Source organism: Balaenoptera ricei, chromosome 5 (genome assembly GCF_028023285.1).
Source record: "Balaenoptera ricei isolate mBalRic1 chromosome 5, mBalRic1.hap2, whole genome shotgun sequence".
NCBI classification, from domain to species: domain Eukaryota; kingdom Metazoa; phylum Chordata; class Mammalia; order Artiodactyla; family Balaenopteridae; genus Balaenoptera; species Balaenoptera ricei.
The window spans coordinates 47,699,678-47,720,318 of record NC_082643.1 but is presented as its reverse complement, the minus strand read 5'-3'; the positions used below and the strand labels follow the sequence as shown (position 1 = coordinate 47,720,318).

At 36.2% G+C, this 20,641-nt stretch overlaps 1 protein-coding gene across 1 annotated transcript; it reads right to left on the bottom strand.

The window, feature by feature from the left end:
- Window positions 1-12,441: 12,441 nt before the first annotated feature.
- Window positions 12,442-14,103, bottom strand: GK2 (glycerol kinase 2). The gene has a single exon (XM_059924011.1). It carries the CDS (start codon window positions 14,101-14,103, stop codon window positions 12,442-12,444), a length of 1,662 nt encoding a protein of 553 aa, XP_059779994.1.
- Window positions 14,104-20,641: the final 6,538 nt, after the last annotated feature.

Below are 20,641 nucleotides of genomic sequence, written 5' to 3'. Positions count from 1 at the left end.
TGGCTGCTGTGAATATGCTGCTATGAACATTGGTGTACACATGTCTGTTCGAGTCTCTGCTTTCAATTCTTTTGGGTATATACCTAGAAGTGGCATTGCTGGATCATATGGTAATTCTATGTTTAATTTTTTGAGGAACCATCATACTGTCTTCCACAGCACCTGCACCATTTTACCTTCCAACCAGCAGTGCACAAAAGTCCCAATTTCTCTACATCCTTGCCAATACTTCTTTTTTTTTTTTGATGATAGCCATCCTAATGGGTATGAAATGGTATCTTTTTGTGGTTTTCATTTTCATTTCCATAATGACTAACCACGTGGAGCATCTTTTCATGTGCTCATTGGCCATTTGTATATCTTCCTTGGAGAATTGTCTATTAAGCCCAATTTTTACATGGGTTGGGTTTTTTTTGCTTATGTTTTTATTGAATGGTAGCATTTCTTTATATATTCTGGATATTAATCCCTTATCAGATATATTATTTGCAAATATTTTCTTTCATTCTATGTGTTGTCTTTTTATTCTCTTGATAGTGTCCTTTGATACAAAGAAGTTTTTAATTTTGATAAGTCCCAATTAATTTATTTTTTTCTTTTTTTGCCTATGCTTTTGGTGTTATATCCAAGAAATCACTGCCAAGTCTAATGTAAGAATTTTTTAAAAATGTATTTTCATAGTCTAGAAATCTTGATTACATAACTTCTCTTTCCACTCTTTAGTTATACTTTTCACATCCTCATAATCACACAAAGGACAACTCGGTTGCCAAATAATGCCTTAGTTTTTAAGCCTGTGCTTATAATACACATAATTAAGCCTGTACTGGGTCTATGATTAGTATTTCCTTTTTTTAGGAACTGTTTTGAAATTCAATTTTAAAGATATAGAAACCAAAGAATCACCCAACTCTTCTGTCTTTATATCCTATTTGGCAATAGTTATACTGACAGTACTAATAGCAAACTCTTACATGGGGCTTACCCACTACCAGGAATTGATCTAAGCTCTTTACATACATTAACTCATTTGCTCCTCAAACAATTCATTTATTCCGTAAAACTATCATTATCATTATCATCATCACCATCCTCATCTTCATCTTCATTTTAGAGTTGAAGAAACTGAAGCACAGAAAGGTTAAGTAACTTGGCAAAGGTCACACAGTAAGCGGTAGAGCCCAGATCGAAACCCAGTAGTCCATGCCCTACTGCTACTCCATGCATTCTCTCAATAATGAAAGCTAGCAGTCAAGGAGGGACAGACATGAGATTTTTATCATGTTACTTACCTCAGCATAAACCTTTTGTGGAGCTCTAGTCCTTACAGGAAAAAAAAAAAAAAGACCTATGTTCTTAGCTTGATATTCAAGGTTCTTCAAAATCTGGCTCCAACTTTTATTACCCTGCTTTCCAACATTATCTTCCTCTGTTTAAACTGATAAGCTTAAAAACTGTGGAACTTGTCTCTGATGCTATTGCTCGTATTATTTCCCACAAGTAAATTTATTTTCATCTCTCCATCCTTATCTATTGATATCCTATCCATCTTAGAAGTCTGGTTCATATCTTAGAAGGCTGGTTCTGCCATTATATTTTCCTTCTAATTCCAGATACGAGTGTCCTTTCCCTCCCGTATCACCTACTGCATATGCAGTCCATTCATTTGCACATTCATTCATTCATTCATTCATTCCCTAAATAGTACTTTTCAAATACTGCCTTACTTCATGGCCATTTCTTTATATGACTTATTGCCACTACTAGATTATAGAGTCTTGGAAGGCAGGTATCATGTAATTCCCACTTTTATATTTCCCATGGTACCTAGCAGAGGGGGAACTTAATAAATATTATAGATTGATTCATTGATAAGCTGAGTTATATGACCAAACTAAGATGGGCATTCTGATTTTTATGAGAGATTATTGCTATGAGGATAATCCCTCTTTATTCATAAACTTCTTCATGATCAATGAGAAACTAAGGATTAGAAAACTCACATATGAATTAACTACTGTATACTAAACTAAGCATCAAACTAATCAGGAAAGAAAAAGACAAAGGATAATGAAATCTTGATTTTGTAGTAAATGGTGGGCATTGTGGACTGGATATAAGGACTTGTTTTTTAAAATAAGGAAATTCGGGAGGGAGGGATAAATTGGGAGATTAGGATTGACATATACACACTACCATATTTAAAATAGATAACTAACAAGGACCTACTGTATAGCACAGGGAACTCTACTCCATACTCTGTAATGACCTATGTGGGAAAATAATCTAAAAAAGAGTGGATATATGTATTGTTTAACTGATTCACTTTGCTGTACACCTGAAACTAACACAATATTGCAAATCAACTATCCTCCAATAAAAATTTTTTTAAAAAGATAAAAAATAAATAAAATAAGGAAATTTGATAAATTTGACTGGGGTAGAGTTATTTTTAGAATAATGCAGTAGGGTTAACTTAAATGAATTAATAAAAAGCAATACACAGAATGAGTACTATTAAAAATGGAAGTAACTAGTTATTTAGAAGATTTTTGAAAAGTTATAATGCAATAACTGATTTCTAAGACAAGTTAATGATCATTCTTCTCAGATCTTTCAATCTCACCAAGAATCCATTTTTCACTCCTAAATAATGAGGATAACATCTACTTTTTAAGATGAAAGAATGATATTCATCCTGTGAAAGGGAAAACACCATAAACGAAGTCTTATTTTACATCTCTAATTTTGTCTGCCTAGAAAAAGTGCAGAGATTCTCTTTAGTATGACAGCTTCCAGGAAGAGACATGGTAAGTGAAAAGATCACAGGTGAAGTGCACCTAGAAGAACAGGTGGAAGACAGAATATAGGTATTCGGATGTTAAATGCCAGGCTGCTTAGCTTACCTGTGAAATGGTTGCAATTAGCACATTTAAAGCGGTAAGGTAAAATGAACAGATTTCTGTTTTCAAGAGAAGTGCGGCTATGTGGATCCCACGCGCACAGGGCGGCGCCTCAAAGCACAGCCGTAGCGAAGAGAGGCCACGTGGCCCCTGCTGGCCACCGTAGGGCACCGAGTTGCGGGCTCTGAGTCCTAGTCCGTCTCAGACACGGGCCCAGAGTCAGGTCGGTCGCACAGCCAGCGGGAAGATGACTCTCCTCCTTCCACCCCTTTCCACGACCCCAGAGCACCTCTGAAATGAGACCGCTGACATGTCGAATAGACTCTGATCTTTGGAGATGGGAAAAGGAATGCACAGCAGAAAATCAGGCATGAACAGCTGGAGAACAATGTCGCGGCAGAACTTGAAGACACCAGCATCCTGGAGGCTCGAATTGTTGCTTCCACGGTCCAGATTCACAGTTATTAAGAACCTGTGTAGCAAGATCGAAAGGTCAAAGCCGGTAAACGTTCTCTGATGTTGAGCAACTGTAAGCAAGCAGGAACACATGGGGCCTTCCCAGGACAGGCCTTCCCCCATATCCTCTGCTTTAGCTCCTCTCTGAAGTACCTAGCTAATAGTATTTGATGCACATTTCCTGAGTCGTTTTGCAGATATAAAAACCCCCCTCTCCAACAAATGGAAGATATTAACTGCTTGACAACCAGGAGCACATAGCCCCAAGCCTCCTGGAGCCTAAGGGACAGATAATGTTAACCCCTGTGTCACCACCCTGCTACATCACCATCAGCCAGTCAGAGAATTGTGCACAAGCTGATCACACCCTGCGACCACCCCGCCCCCGCCCCCAACCTGGCATTTAAAAGTGCTTTGCTAAATCCCTTCAGGGAGCTCGGGGCTTTTGAAGGTATGAGCCACCTCGTCTCCTTGCCTGGCCTTGCAATAAACCTTTCTCTGCTTCAAACTCGACGTTTCAGTTTGTTTGGCCTCACTGTGCATCAGGCACAGGAACTTGCATTAACACAACGACTAGAGGAAGAAGAAGCTCAAAGAATGTTCATAAGAACAATCAGAGGGGCTCTGAAAGAACGAATAGCTGGAGATCTGCTCCACTTTCCCCTCTGTGCCTCTGAACAGCTCCTGCAGCTGGGAGACCTAGAAGGCTCTGCCCAGAGGTAAGAGGGCCAGGGGGCTCCCTTTGGGGGTTGGTGTGTGGGGATTTCCAACAGGTCTGGGATGCTGGAAAAGAAACAATAAATTATGTAAAATCAGAGACAGAGGTGGGAAGGGAACAGGAAGGGAGGGAGAACCATGGTGGAAATGTAGAGGTTACATTTGAGAGATGGGAGAGGAAAAGTTAGGTTACTGTAGTATATCTGGTACCATTAATTGTGATGCCTGAACTAAAAGAGTGTGAACAAAAGGGAAGAAACAGAGAGAAGAGACTTTTAAAGTCAGTTCCCCTAAAGTGGTTCCCTGAGACTTAAAACAGTTCTGAATGTTGAGGGGAAAATGCTATGCAATTACCACTGCATTTCTAAGTATTTCTAAATCTGATCTTAGAGAAAACAAGCAGTTTTTATTTTTAAAATTGAAATCTTCGAAGAAAATTTGGCATACCTATAGAAGAAGAAAGTTCAGCTAGGTTCTAATCCCAGCACTTCCAGGCACAAAACAGCCCTAACACCTTGGACCATCACCTCTTCTGGACCCCAGTTTCTAAATATGTAAAATAAGGGGCCTGAGGTATAAGATTCCCAATTTCTAGCTAAAATTCATTAGGGACCTGTTTTAAATTTAAAGTTTCATCTCTCTTAGGTTATCTTCTTTTGCAGTCTCTAAAATCTGGAAAACGCAAAGTAAATGTTTCCATTCTCCAATGACATGACAAAATGAGACATGAGGAGATGCTACAGAAACTATTTTGTAAAGATTTATACCCTTTTTGTTAATGTTCTTTTTATTTGTGGGCATTGTATGATTCTCATAATATACACTGGAGCTGGTATGAGAAGGTGAAACTATAGTGAACTTATAGAAACAAATAGGAGAGGAACATACATATAAACAGGCAAAGAATGCATTGACAGCAATAGAGCTGAAGTGTAGAAGCTGTGAGGGGATGAATGAAAGATAAATGATCTTCCAAGTACTCATCTAGACAAACATTTGGTACATAATTTGTTTTTGATACAATTGTAATGAAAGTCATTCTTCTCTATGGAACAACAGGCCAGATCTTTAGCACATTGCTGCTTGGTGCCCAGTGGGCAGTGTGTGCCTGATTGCCAGTGCCAATTTTTAGCGCATGTTCATCTGCAGGATATTAAACAGATTGCCGTCCTTTTGATGTTTGTGAATATGAGTAGTAAATACCATATGATATGAGTCAATGGATTTGTTTCAGGAAAAAGAAAAAGACAAAGAGGAGGGCGAAGAAGGAAGAGGAGGTGGAAGAAGAAGAAACTTGCATCTCTCCCTGAAATGAAGGGATGAGCTAGGTAAGTCTGAAAGTATATCAGTTTTTTGGAGATGAGTAGCAAGCTTTGTATCAAGAAAGGAATGGTACCTCTACCAGCGCTCTCCCAATTTTCTGGCATGTTTAATGACTAAGGAAATGGCTCCCCAAAGAGTCTGTAAACATTTTTTTCAGGAATAGAAAATCACTGGAGAATAGAAAATGATTTTATTATAGTTCAGAATCTTCCAGAATGTGCCTCGCTTAAGTGGCCATAAAAATTGTATGTGTGTATGAGTATGGAAGTATGCACCAAATTATTTGTTGAGCAAGACATAACTATCTTTTATAAGAAATTTATAAGTTATTATTACCTTTTCTTTCATCTTGTAAAAAGTCATAACACAGCTGTTTGAGGTAGACAAAGCCCAAAAAAGCCCTACCAGCTGGGTGAAGCTAAAGGAACATTATAATATAAAAACTTAGATTTTAATCTTACTCCCAGCATGTTTGTAATGACATCTAGTAAGTTATTTAAACTTTTCACTTCTTTTGTATTAAAAGATGTTGAGCTAGAAGCTTTCTCAAGCCCCATCCACCTGCAGGCTCTGCTTACATCATGAAAGTAGTCTTGGAGTTTTCACTGAGAAAATTGTTTTTGAAAATACTAAATTCTAGGCAAGTAATCATATTCTCCTGATGAATCATCTCCTCAGTTCTAAAGCTATACCCTTTTTAGATTGGGAAGGTGATTTTCTTGTTCTTTTCCTCATTGTTCTCAACTGTGAAGCTGAGCTAATTGTAGATATCTGTGGCCTATTTAAAAAAGAGCTGAGAAGAAGTGGTCAGTTTATTCGCTAAGATATACTTCAGGCCAGACAAACCTTATCTTACAATGAGAGAGAGAGAGAGAGAGATATCCTAATCGAAGCTTCCTGCTGCAAGGTGTCTACTCATCCCCTGCTCTGGTCACTTTGCGAAGTCATACAAAAGTGGAAACAGGGACATGCAGTTAAGCAGGTTGCTTACTTCAGTTTAGAGTAAAAGCTAGACAGATCAGAGTTATTCTCATTTGCAATCATTACAACATTTTTATCTTGGTTTTTGCCTAGCTCTCTTTTGAAGCTCCTAGTATAGACATATAATGTCTCCTCACTGTTTTGCAAATGTTTTTCAAGCTTGGATTTCCTATGACACTTGAAAAACATCCTTTAATAACTGAATAGGAGAAAGATTTGTGGATTATTTACAATGAACTGAATTTCATAGTTAGTTGAATATAAGATTATTAACAGTCTTATCACCCTCTACTTTTTTCCCACCAAAGGTCAAGGCCTTCTTTTCTTTTCTTTTCGTAAAATAAATCAGTTTGTTGAGGGCTGATATGATAATGAACTGTAATGTATGCTAAACACATAGAGGACAAGGGTCACATGAAATTTCTCTAACGCTCAAATAAATCTGGCCATAAAGGTTGTTGATGGAAACTATGGAGGAATATTTAAATATTAAGTTTATTCATTTTGTTTTGATTGAAACAATCAGAATGGACTATGGCGCTGTCATTTCCGTGGGAGGCTAAAGTAGGTGACTGTCTGAGATGGTACAGTATTTGCTCTAGACTTTGCTGGAAGATTCCTCTAGGGGATCTTATTTGTTCTGATTAAAAAGAAAACAGCATGGAAACAAATTTTCCATATCTAACAGTCATAGAGTAGGTTTATAATGTTCCACCTAAACGCGGATTGTTTAATGTAACATTTATACTGATGTATTGGGAAAAGGGCTTACTGGTGAGTGAATCAATAGCTTCCCTGTGAGCTTATGAGTATGAATATCAAAATAATAATATAAGCACCAGAAATCAGGCACAAACAGATAATAATTTAAGATTCTCTACCAGGTGAGGAGGGGAAGATGCTTATCCCTCTAAGTCTGATGTCTATGGCTGCCACTTCTAAAGCTGCTTCTACATGGATACCATATAGGGTGTCTCTAATTAGATTTAATAGTACAGCTTGTTTCTCTTTGGATACCTTTAACATCCCTTTCCCTTCACGGCCTTCTTTGTTTCTTCTCTCTCTTCCTCCTTACTGACCCTTCTCAGCCGCGACTTGTTTTAATTCACAAACTGTATCTTGGGGAAACAGTATCAGAATTAGATGCTTTTCATTCTCCTGGTTAGTGTTTGAGCTCATGCTCTCTCACTCACACGTATGCCTGACATTAAATGATGACTGCTGTTTTATAACGTGCATGTGATGAGAGACCATCGTCATAATTTAACTGTGTAGTTCTGCTTAGTGGCAATATAGAGAAATTATTAATAGCTAATTTAATAATAGAATATACAGAAGCTCCTTTATAGCCTTGGGGCAAAGGACTGTAATTTACCAATATAATGTAAGTTAAATTATGAAAGTGAGACTTATAAAGGCAAAGATATAAAAAGGAAAAGATATAATCACAGGAGTATAATATTGAAGAAGTGAGAAAGAATGAGATACTGAGTTTGAGGACTTTTAGTCTGATTTTCTTATGACATCTTTGTTTGTGACTCTTCAAAAAGCCAGTTGCAGTGGGTCCCAGACTGAGAATTATGAACAGATAAATGAAATGGGAAATATTTGTTTTCAATGATACTAGACATTATCATGTATTTTGCCAGCCTAATCACACACATGACTTCAAATAAAGCTCATAGACCTTCTAGAGATAGGGACTGGCACACCCCATGCTAGCAAACTGTAGAAGCAGAGGATATATCAGTATGCTTAATGGAGAAGAGCAAAGAATTAACCTGCTTGAGCAAACTTTGGTTATATTCCTTCAGAGTTTGAGGTAAGCTTTTTCTCTTTTTAAAAACAGTTTTATTGAGGTATAATTGACATATAATAAACTGCACATATTTAAAGTGTTCAGTTTGATTAATTTTGACATAAATATTCACCCTTGACACATCACCATAATTAATATAATGAGCATATTCATTCCTCCCAGTTTTTCTCTGTGCCCCTTTGTAATCATGCCTCCTACCCCCTGCTGCCCACTCCTCATTCCCATCCCCCTGCCTGTCCCCACCCCCCAGTTCCCTGGCAGCCACTTATATGCTTTTTGCCATTATGTAATAGTTTGCATTTCCTATAACTGTATATGGATAGAATCAAACACTACATATATACTACTCTTTTTTATCTGGCTTATTCCACTCAGCTTAATTATTTTGAAATTCATCTATGTTGTAGTGTGTATCAGTAGTTGCTGGATAGCTTTTCATTTTATGGATATACCATGGTTTGTTTATCCATTCACCTGCTGGTGGACATTTGAGTTATGTCCAGTTTTTGGCTATAACAAGTAAAGTGCTATGGAAAAATCTTTGTATAGACATATGTTTTCATTTCTCTTGGGTAAATATCTAGGATAATGTGATAGATGTATATTTAGTTTTTTGAGAAACCGTTAAACTGTTTTCTAAAATGTTTGTAATCATTTTACATTTTCAGTAGAATCATATGGGAGATTCAGTTCCTCTACATCTTTACCAAACTTGATATGGTTTTCTTTTTAATTTTAGGCACTCTAGTCAGTGTGTAGTTATATCTCATGCAGTTTTTCTTTCTTGGTTGTTAATATGGTGAAGTATATTGATTGAGTTTTCTAGTTACACTGATTCATTATCCTAGCTTCCCCCCAGTTGGTCATGATGTCTTATCCTTTTTATGCATTGTTAGATTAATTTTGCTAAAACTTTGTTTAGAATTTTTGCATCATTGTTTATAAAGGATATTGATTTGCAGTTTTTTTGTTTTGTTTTATTTTTTGTAATGCCTTTGTCTGGTGTTGGAATCAGATTAATGCTGTAATCTTGGCCTCATAGAATGAGTTTGGAAGTGTTTCTTCCTTTTCAGTTTTCTGGAAGAGTTTGTGTAGAATGGGTATTATTTCTTTATCATTGAAGAAATAACTCCCATTTGGGCTTGGAGTTTTCTCTGTGAGGAGGTTTTAAACTAGGAATTCAATCTATTTAATAGATATAGGGCTATTCAAGTTATCTGTTTTTTCCTTGAGTTTGGTAGCTTTTGTTTTCAAAGAAATTTGTTCATTTCATCTGAGTTGTCAATTTACTGAGATAAAGTTTTCATAATATTCCTGTATTATCATTTTAATATCCTTAGAATCTATAGTGATATCACTCTCATTCCTGATGTTGATAATTTTTGTCATCTTTTTTTATTAGTCCAGTCTAGGCTTAAAGGTTATCAATTTATTGATATTCTAAAAGAACAAATTTTGGTTATATTGATTTTTGCTATTGTTTTTCTATTTTCTATACCATTGATTATTGCAATCCTCTTTATTTTTTCTTTTCTTCTATTACTTTGCATTTAATTTGTTATCCTATTTCCAGTTTCTTAAGATTGAAGCTGAGGTCACTGATTTGAAACCTTGTCTCTCTTCTAACATAGGCCTTTAGTCCTAGAAATTTCTAAGTGCTGCTTTAGTAATATCTCATAAATTTTGATATGTTGTGTTTTCATTTTCATTATGTTCCAAATATTTTCTATTTTCCTTCTTTATCTCTTCAACTCATGGATTATTTAAAAGTTTTAAATTTAGTTTCCAAATATTTGGAGATTTCCAAAAACCTTTTAAATTTATTGAGGCTTTTAAATCCTTTTAAATTTATTGAGGCTTGGTTGATAGCCTAAATGAGGTCTGTCTTGGTAAATATTTTATATGCACTTGAAAAGAGTATGTATTCTCCTACTGTTGGGTGGAATGTTATATGAATGTCAATTAAGTTATTTGATAGTATTGTTCAAATCTATATCATTAATTTGTCTACTTGTTCTATCAAATGTTGAGGAAGAGATATTGAAATCTCTTACTATAATTGTAGATTTACCTCCTTTTTCTTTCAGTTCTATCAGATTTTGCTTTATGTATTTTGAAGCTCTGTTATTAAGTATATATATGTTTAGGATTGTTATATCTCTTTAATGAATTGACCCTTTTATCATTGCAAAATGACCTTGTCCATCACTGGTAATATTCTTTGCTTTGAAATTTACCTTCTGATATTAATATAGCCACTTCAGCTTTCTTTCCATTAATATGAGTATGGTATATCTTTTTTTTTTTTTTTTTTTTTAACATTTATTTATTTATTTATTTATGGCTGTGTTGGGTCTTCGTTTCTGTGCGAGGGCTTTCTCTAGTTGTGGCAAGTGGGGGCCACTCTTCATCATGGTGCGCGGGCCTCTCACTATCGCGGCCTCTCTTGTTGCGGAGTACAGGCTCCAGACGCGCAGGCTCAGTAATTGTGGCTCACGGGCCCAGTTGCTCCGTGGCATGTGGGATCTTCCCAGACCAGGGCTCGAACCCGTTTTGCCTGCATTGGCAGGCAGATTCTCAACCACTGCACCACCAGGGAAGCCCAAGTATGGTATATCTTTTTAAAATCCTTTTTCTTTTTGACTATTTTTTTCTCTTTTTCTGAAATATGTTTCTTGGAGGCAGTATATATTTGAGTCTTTCTTTTTTATCTAATATGACCATCTTGCTTTTTAATTGAGGTATTTAGACCATTTATATTTAATGTGCTTATTGGCATGGTTAGGTTTAAATGTATTTTCCTACTATTGTTTTCTATTTTCTTATCTATTCTTTTTTTCCTTTTTCATCTATTTTCTGTCTTGTTTTGGATCAAATGAATATTTTTATAGTTCTGGCTTATGTACTAAATTTGCTTATTAATTCTAACTTTTTGTTTTGTTATTTTAGGATTTAGAGTACTTAATTAACAGTGTAACTTCAAATGATATTATACCACTTTCCATATAGTATATGGATCTTACAGTATTTATTACACTTTCATTTATCTACTTCCAACTTTCTTGCTATTTTTGTTTTCTTCTGCATATGCTTAAACTACATACTATATAATTAGTTTCATTTGAGCAATCAGTTCTTTTTTTTCTGCTTGAAAATAATGCTTACTGTAGTATTCCACAGTTTTTTTTCCTTTTTCTTCCAGTATATATCCAGCTAAGGCAATTAAGTTAAAAAGTAAGGTATAAAATACAGTTAACAACATAATACACTTTGTTTTGTATCAATATAAAATATTTAAATTTTAAATACCACCTCTTTAAAAAAAAAGTTTCTCCTGATAAATAGTATGCATGCTCATTGCGCTCTCTCTCTCTCTCTCTCTCTCTCTCTCTATATATATATATATATATATATATATATATATAAATGTTTACCCTAAAATATTTATGTAAGTACTGGTCCACTTAAGACTACCCTTCTTCTAAGCTTCATCGATGGTCTCTCTATATGAAGTATATAAGCATATATGTTACACATACCAAGTAAACTACATAAAATATAAATATGAAAAGAAAAAACAAAGGAAAACATGTCCTTCTTCCTATAGGATTTACACAGAAAATTAGTGTAATTAGTGAGGACATGTAAAATGTCTGAAGAATTTTGATGACTATCTTCTAGGAAAATAGCTATGAGAATACTAACTTTCTATTATAAAAACTTACGTTTCCATTAAACATTCAGTGAAGGTATTGTGGTCTCCCTAATATGTGCAAAAGAGGACTTTGGGATCCATTCAAAACAACAACTACAATAAGATGTCCCTCAGTTTTAGCAGGTTAGTTACACCTCTTAATCAAGTGCGTGTAGCACAGAGAACTAAATCCTCGTCCATAAGTGTTAGAAAATGTTTGATGAAAAATTCCATAGACAGAATCTGAATATTCTATATTTTAGAGGGAGTGGAGCAGGATTTCATGACAGTGGAGGGGGTTGACTCCCAGTGGTTGGCCTGACCTTAACTGCTGATGTTAAAAAACACACCAAATGTTTCTGCAGTGTTTTCTGCTGTAATTTATTTATTTCTAGCCATAGGTCTACTTGTAGGGTTCTCATAAGCCATGCAGCAAGTGGTTTATAAATAAAGTCAGTCTGTTATAGCGTCATTACATTAAGAGACAGAATTGCTGGATTTTTTTCATTCTGTAAAGCTCACATCTTGAGAATCCATGTTTGATAATATTATGGTACACCTGAGATGTATCTTGCTCCAATTAACATTATCATGCTAGTCACTATAAAAAAACCCAAGGGTAGACTAGAGAACGTAGTAGGTTCACTACTTTCAGGAGGCTGAGTTGTAACCCAACCCATTGACTTCATCACAGCTTTCTTCCATGTAGAATAACGAATTTCACTTTCTGTGGCTTTTATCTGTGGTTCAAACCGTTCCATCATGACCACTGACAAATCCTCAGGTTTAAGACTCCAAACGTCTACCCCTTCTGCAGCTCCTGCTGCCATGGCAGCTCCCAGGGCAGTTGTTTCAGGCATGGAGGCTTTTATTACTGGAATATGCAGAATGTCTGCTTGCAGTTGCATAAGAACTTTGTTGTTGGTCATTCCTCCATCCACCTGCAAATGACTGAGTGGAATTCCACAGTCATGGTTCATGGCATCCAAAATCTCTCGGGTTTGGAAACAAATAGCTTCTAATGCAGCAAAAGCAATATGACTTTTATTGGTGAACTGAGTGAGACCACAGATTATCCCTCTTGCAGTGGGCTCCCAATAAGGTGCGTATAACCCTGAAAAGGCTGGGATGAAGTAGCAGCCATAAGAAGTACCTACTTCTTTAGCAAGTTTTTCACTTTCTTCTGAGGTCTTTATAATTCCAAGATTGTCTCTTAGCCAGCGAATAACAGCACCGGCTATAGCAACAGAACCTTCCAGTGCATAACATACTGGCTTGTCTTTGCCTAGCTTGTAAGCCACTGTGGTCAGGAGGCCATGTTCAGAAAATACACACTTATGACCTGTATTACATAGTAAGAAACAGCCTGTTCCATACGTGTTTTTGGCTTGTCCTTCCTGGAAGCACATTTGTCCTACTAATGCAGCAGACTGGTCCCCCAAACATCCAGATATTGGCACACCTTCCAAGGCCCCAGTTTTCATTCGGCCATAGATCTCAGAAGAACTCCAGACATTTGGAAGAATGTCCATTGGAATTTCAAAAAAGTTACACAGCTTTTTATCCCATTCTAGAGAATGGATGTTGAAGAGCATTGTCCTACTTGCATTTGTTACATCTGTACAATGGATACCTCCATTAACTCCTCCTGTCAGACTCCAGATAAGCCATGAATCAATGGTACCAAAAAGAGCTCTACCTTCTTCAACAGCCTTTTGAACTTTTCTCACATTGTCAAGAATCCAACGAAGTTTTACTGCACTGAAGTAAGTGCTAAGTGGAAGGCCTGTCTTGGACTTGACGAAGTTATTACTTCCTGGAATTTTTTTGCTAAGCGTCTCAACAGTAGACTGGGTTCTTAGATCAAGCCACACCACAGCATTGTAGAGCGGCTCTCCAGTTAATTTGTCCCAGATAACAGTGGTTTCCCTCTGATTGCTGACACCGATAGCTTTTATGTTGGATATATCAATACTGAGTTCTTGAAGTTTCTCACATGTTTTCTCTATACATTCATAAACTGACTGAAGAATTTCCTTAGGGTCTTGTTCTACCCATCCTTCTTTTGGGAACTCTTGGGTTAATTCCACTTGATGGTGACTAAGTAGTTCCGCTGTTTTTGAATTGAAAACCGTAAAATGAGTGAAGTCAGTACCCTGGACCACTGCCCCCACCAACGGCCCCACAACTGCCGTCTTCGGAGCTGCCATGAAACCAGTAGGTGGGCTCAGCTGCTCCGGTGCTCAGCAGCTGTGGTGCCGTTTCCCCGGTGATGGAGGTGTTGGTGGGGGTGGGGTACGCAGAACGTCAGGAGCGTCAGGATCATAACGCGCAGGCTCAGTAACTGCCTAGGCTGGACCTGAGCTCGCTGGGGCATGCTTTGTCCTCTAACCGGCGCTGCATCTTTTCACCCCACTACTTTGGCTCGCGCTCCACCCTCAACCACTCAATTATCTTTTAAGGAGATTTAAGCTTAAAAAAAAATCGTATATTTACCGACATAATTATTGTTACTTGTGCTCTTCATTGTGTTGTGTGGACCCACATTTCAGTTATCGCGTTCTTTCTGCCTGTAAGATTTCCCCCAGTATTTCTTGTAGTGTGGTCTGTTGCAAATGAATTTTTACAACTTTTGAACATCTGAAAAACATTTCATCTACTATTTAAAGATATTTTCTCTGGATATAGAATTCTTATTAACCTTTTTTTCCTTAAATTTCAGTGCCTGGAAACTGTTGCTCCGCCGTCTTCTCTCTTGTGTTGTTTCAGGTGTGAACTTCACTGTCAAACTTATTTTTTAAATGTCTGTTTTTCTCTCACTGTCTTTAAGATCTTTTTCTCTTTATCAATCGTTTTGGTCAGTTTTATGATGATATTACTTGGTGTAGTTTTCTTATTTTCTGTGCTTGGGGCTCATTGAGCTACTTGGGTCTGTGGGTTTATGGATTTCATCAAATTTGGAAAACTTTGGGCCATTATTTCTATAAATATGTTTTATTTTCCCTCTCTTCTCTGCTTTAGGGACTCCAATTACATATATTGGCATTCACTGCTGCTCTACTCATTATTATAATTATCTTCTCTTTCTGTGGTTCATTTTAGATAGTTTTTATTGCTATGTCTTCAAGTTTACTAATCTTTTCTTCTCCATTGTTTAATCTATTAATTCATCTATTGTAGTTTTCACCTCACATATTGTAGTTTTCATCCCTAGAAGTTCAATTGGATTTTTAAAAATATAAACTTAGGTTTTTGAACACATGGCATACAGTTAGAATAACTTCATTTCATCTTCTGCTAATTCTAGCATCTGTGTCAGTTCTGGTTCAATTTTGACTGATTAATTTTTTCTCCTCATTATGGCTTGTATTTCTCTGCTTCTTGGCATGCTTGATAATTTTTGATTAGTTGCCAAACATTGTAAACTTTACCTGGTTGGATTGCTGGTTATTTTTGTGTTCCTCAAGACCTTGAGCTTTGTCTTGGGATGCAGTTAAGTTACATGGAAACAATTTGATTCTTTTGGGTCTTGCCTTTAAGATTTGTTAGGTGGAACAGGACAGTGTTTAATGTGGGGCTAATTATTCCCCTTACCTGTGATGAGATCCTTCAGTGTACTTTACCCAAGGCCCATGAAAAATGAGCTTTTCATGGCTGGTGGAAATAGTCCCTGTTCCCAGTCATGGGTAAATACTGGGTACTGTCATCATTAGTCTTTTCATATGCATCTCTCCCCAGTCTCATGTAGTTTCGTCACACACATGCACTGATCAATACTGAACTGAATACTCAAAGGGGATACTCTGAAAGTCTCCAGAGTTCTCTTCCTGTACAACTCTTTTCTTTCCAGTACCATATTCTGCACGGTCTAGCTGCCTTTGTCTCTCTGGATGCTCAGCTCTATCTCCTCACTACAGGGTTTCCACTGGGCTCCACCTGGGTTTTCCTTCCTAGTGCTGTGGCCTCAATACTCTCTCAAGGCAATAGGATAGGGAAGTCACAGTATTCATGCTACTTGTTTCTTGCCTCTGAGAGATCACTGTCCCTCATGGACTGATATTCAGCATCTTATAAACTGCTGTTATATAATTTTTGACTTACGTGAAATGTCTCATATATTTTGCCATTTTTTAATTGTTTCAAATGATGAATGAAGATAAATCTAATCTCTGTTACTCCATCATTGTAAGAGTGGAAGTCCACTGAATAGAAGCTTACATTTTCAGATTGATTGTAAAGTTGGTGAATAAATATTTATCTACTCATTAATTTTAATTCATGAAATGTCCAATCAGTGAATGGCAATTTTCTGCATTAGGCCATAGGCTATACTTTTAAGTTAGCTCAAGGATGCAGCTCATTTATCCTTAGTGAAACCAACAGAACAAGATAGAAAATACCATAAAAATCAACAATATTGTTATTTTCCTATTTTAACTGGATCATATTTTCCTTTTAAGTAAACTTTTTAAAGGAAGTCAGAAAAACAAAATTAGCAACCAGATTTAATTTGAATAGTAGGGGACTGAAATCATCAGAAGATGGTACAGATTTTCCTGATATCTTTGTTAAGTTTTAAAATTCAACCAGAGCTTTCCTAAGCAAACATTTAGAGGCAACACTTACCAGTATGCCTGTTTACCATACTATGTTTTAATTCTCATGAAACAGATTAAAAAAATTAAAAAAATTTTTTTCTTCCCAAGTATTTGGCAGTAGTAAACATTCTGTGTACAGATTATTCAATAAAAAGATTTGACCTAAAGTTTGTTTTCCACTTTCCGTCTACCCTGCCACCCCAGTATATACACACAAATGTCCCAATCATATTAGTTTTTGAGCCTAGGGATACTTTAAACATTTTGTTTTTAATACAGGTAACATACATAAAGTCATCAGTTCTGTCTATAAACTTGTTTACATACTAGTTCCACTGTGAGTAAGTTGTAGCCACTAAATAATCAGATAATAAGTGTCTCAATTTAGTTTAGAAAGGAAAGTTGACCAGATTGATTTAACTTTCTTAGAGTAATTACAAACTATTGATGGATTTAACCAAAACTGACTAGCAATGCTTTTTTTGTTTGTTTGTTTGTTTAAACTAAGAAGCTTAAACTAAGTCTACTATTTTTACATTATAGAAATTAAAAACATTAACTCTTTTGATTGTTAGTCTCTAATAGCCTCCCTATATTTTAATTTAAGCACCTCTGAAATAATCATTGGTACTACCTTATTTTTGAAGACATTATACTTTACAAGGAAATTATTTCATTTGTGTCATATTCCATACAAATACAAATCCTTTAACGATAGTCATACTATTCAGAATAGTTCCCCAAATCAGATATTTCTTCAAAAAGTCTTTTAATAGAAGATTGCTAAAATTAGAGTTGTTAAATGAATTGACTTTCTATTATTACTTATTTACCTTTAAGGTCACTCTTCTATAGTGCAGTTACTTCTTAATATAAAATCTTTTAAATGATGTCCACACTGTAAAGTTCAAAATTTAATTGTTCATTCAGTAATTTGACAGATATGCTTTGAGAGGTTGCTATATATAGGCTCTATTTTAGACAATAATATAGCGATGCATGAAACATTCTTCCTGCACTTATTATAACATCTAAGTTAAGAACAATCCCAACTACTTGTCTATATTGGCATATCTTCCTTTGCGCATCTTGTTTTAGCGAGCCATTCATTTAATTATTATTTTTCCCCTGTCAAGCCCTCTAAATTATAAGTTCAATTAGGGCAGGTATTTTGGCTGTTTTATTCAATCTTGCATCTTCAGCATTTAGAACAGTGCCTGACCCTAAGCAAAAACTCAAGAAATATTTATTGAATGAGTTAATGAGCACCACTATATATGGTTCTCACTTTAACTAATTATCATAAAGTCAAGTTAATTTTAATTTTGATTGCTGGATGGGCTATTGGTTATTCATTTTACAATCGAATATAATAAGGTAGATTGATGAATAGATAAAAAGACGGATAAATGAAAAGATAAATGGTAAAATTAGTATAATAAAATATTAATTGTAGAATCTGTGTGGTAGATAAAATGGTGTTGGTTCTTTCAATTTTTCTATGTTTGCAAATTTTTATAACAAAATATTGGGAAAATATAATGCAAAAAAAAAGCTGCAAAACAGTTAATAGAGATCTATTTCATACAGGTTCTTTTGTTTGTTTGGAGGAATAGTTGAAAGGAATAAAAGAGTCAATGCCAAGTTTATGTAAATTTGAGAGATTCTTTGGTGGCATAATCTACTTATAGTTGTTCATCCCAAGAAAACCATTAACTGTGAATCATTTTTGTTAAGGTATTTGCACTTTTATTGTAGGAATTTTCTTCTGCTTTTTATAAACCTTGTAAATCTTAGAAAGCCAGCTGCAGGTTTAACCCTTTATTTGGCTTTTAACAAGAAATATGAGGTGTTCAGGAAGGCTGCTACTCTTTTCAGTCTCTAATGAGTGGGAATCAATTTTGAAAGTCTTGATTTCACCAAATTTGCACATACCTTGTCTTGAATTTGAGAGTGTGCACCCTGATGGTAAGGGCACTGAATTATATAGTTTGTGGCTAGGAAATTTAACTTTTTTAAGATTGTGTCATAACCAATGCATCATCACAGTTGGTAATCTTCAAAACGCTGACGCATTTTTCTACATGCTGTTCCCCAATGTGCTGGACCAGCTGTTGAGAGCCATGCCCTCCAATTGCCTGGAAGACCTCTTCTTGGACCACAAATCACCTAACATACTATCCCTCTTTGTTCTAATAAAGAAGGGAAAAATTAAAGTGAGCTACCGTGGTTTATTACTCACATTTTCTCTGTTAAGCGCGGGCTGTGGGAGTCACTGCATTCACATCAGGAGGCCTTGGCATTCTGGGTAAGCACTCATAACAGACAGGCCAATGAGTTTCATATTCACAGCTATGAAAGTGATTGTATGAATGCTTGAATCTTGAAATTTTTGACTGTGTGTGTGTGTGTGTGTGTGTGTGTGTGTTCTTTGTCATTTTCCCAGTGAAAATTGCCCTGACATTGATCTCAATGTTAATGTATTCCTGCTTACATTTGACTTTGGAATATGTTATGGCTAATTATCATTACACAGAATAAAAGAGCAGAACCCTGAGTGAGGTGCTTGGGTTTAGGGACAAAGGGAGGCCTATTCAGCATCCTGGCTCTAGGCCCAACAATTGGAATCGAACATCTTGAAACTGGTGGGACCTCTGCATCGATTTTTTTCCTTTTTCTCCCTCACTTTTTGAAGGGGGGTAGAGGAAGAGGGTTAAGGGATTGAAGGGCTGAAATTTCCCCTTGAACATGATGTCAATATGTTGGCATGTCTCCTTTTATTAAGATGCCATCCAACTGATAACAAGTCCTGCTGTGTTTTACCAACATAAAAAATTAGACTGGAGACCGAGGAGCGGCAGGTGGCTTTTGGCACCAAGAAATAATCACACTTGATGTGGAAAGTAAAGTAAAAGGAGCCATCTGTTCACTGCAGGAGGACGTGAAAAATCACATTAACATATTGTCACTAACATCATGAAATACACAGTTAATAATAAATTTAGTTATCATGGCAAGTCGTGTTGGATACTTACTCTGAAACTGTAGAATGTGAAAATGCTCTGTCTTGCCCACCCCATCTTTTTTTTTTTTCTTTTTGGAAAAAAATAGACATTACATCTTGCTGTGTGTGTGTGTGTGTGTGTGTGTGTGTGTGTGGTGGAGTTGGGGGGAGGAAAGTGTTTCGTTTTAAAGCCTAGCTATTGTTCATTATTGCTGACTAAGTGAGCAAAAGAATCTCTCATGCAGATGGAATGAATAACTTATTTGATTCTGCCGCTTATTATCTATCATGTTCCTCTATAGCCTGTTACCTGGATGGAAAAAAAGACATGTAGGCAATAAACAGGTTGTTTTGATGATGTCCCTTGCACAAGACCCAGAGCTTGCAAACCCTTCTGTGACAGGCTCAGAGGTGGCAGAGTGCTGCCTGAGAGGAGAATCAGAGGCTGTGACCTTTTCTTGAATGTCTAATGGGCATCTCACTCTGCCTTTAGTCAGTAAACTGTTCTGATGTGTACTGTCATAGTGGATTTTGTGTGTGATGCCTGCATATACTTTACAAGAGAACAAACGTGTTAAAGCATCAGGATGGGAAAGTTTTCTTGCACTTTTTTTTGGTGCATGTGTTGTTTACATATGTCAATAAAATAAAGAAGCTACAGAGGCTGGAGATCAAACTAAACTTGGGAAAACTGGGGTTATTGTTGCTGAGTCATTGTTAGAGCCATGTTTACACACCTTTTGCTGTAACAGTGCGCTATCTAGTTTCTTGCAGTCATTGTTCACTATCACGACAAATCTGTGACTCAAATCCAGATCATTAGTAGAATTATTAATATCAAAATCTCAGTCTCACTGTTTACAAAATTACAGTTGTCATACAATAGAATTCTAATAAATAACTTGACCAACCGTTATTCCCCAGTTATGGTTGTTGATCTATATCCAGTCATTATCACATTTACTAGAAAGTGGCAATATATAGATAACTTCAAGAATATGTGTATGTAATTGTGTAAAGAACATTAGAATAAAAATCAGGATTATAGTTCCAGCTCTGACTAACTAGCTTTATGATATTTAGCAAGTCCAATTATCTCCCAGACCCTTTTTTCTTAAGGGTAAAATTTAGGTACTCTCTAAAGGA

Coding starts and splice junctions, on each gene's coding strand:
- GK2 (XM_059924011.1), bottom strand. CDS start 14,103: ATGGCAGCTCCGAAGACGGCAGTTGTGGGGCCGTTGGTGGGGGCAGTG.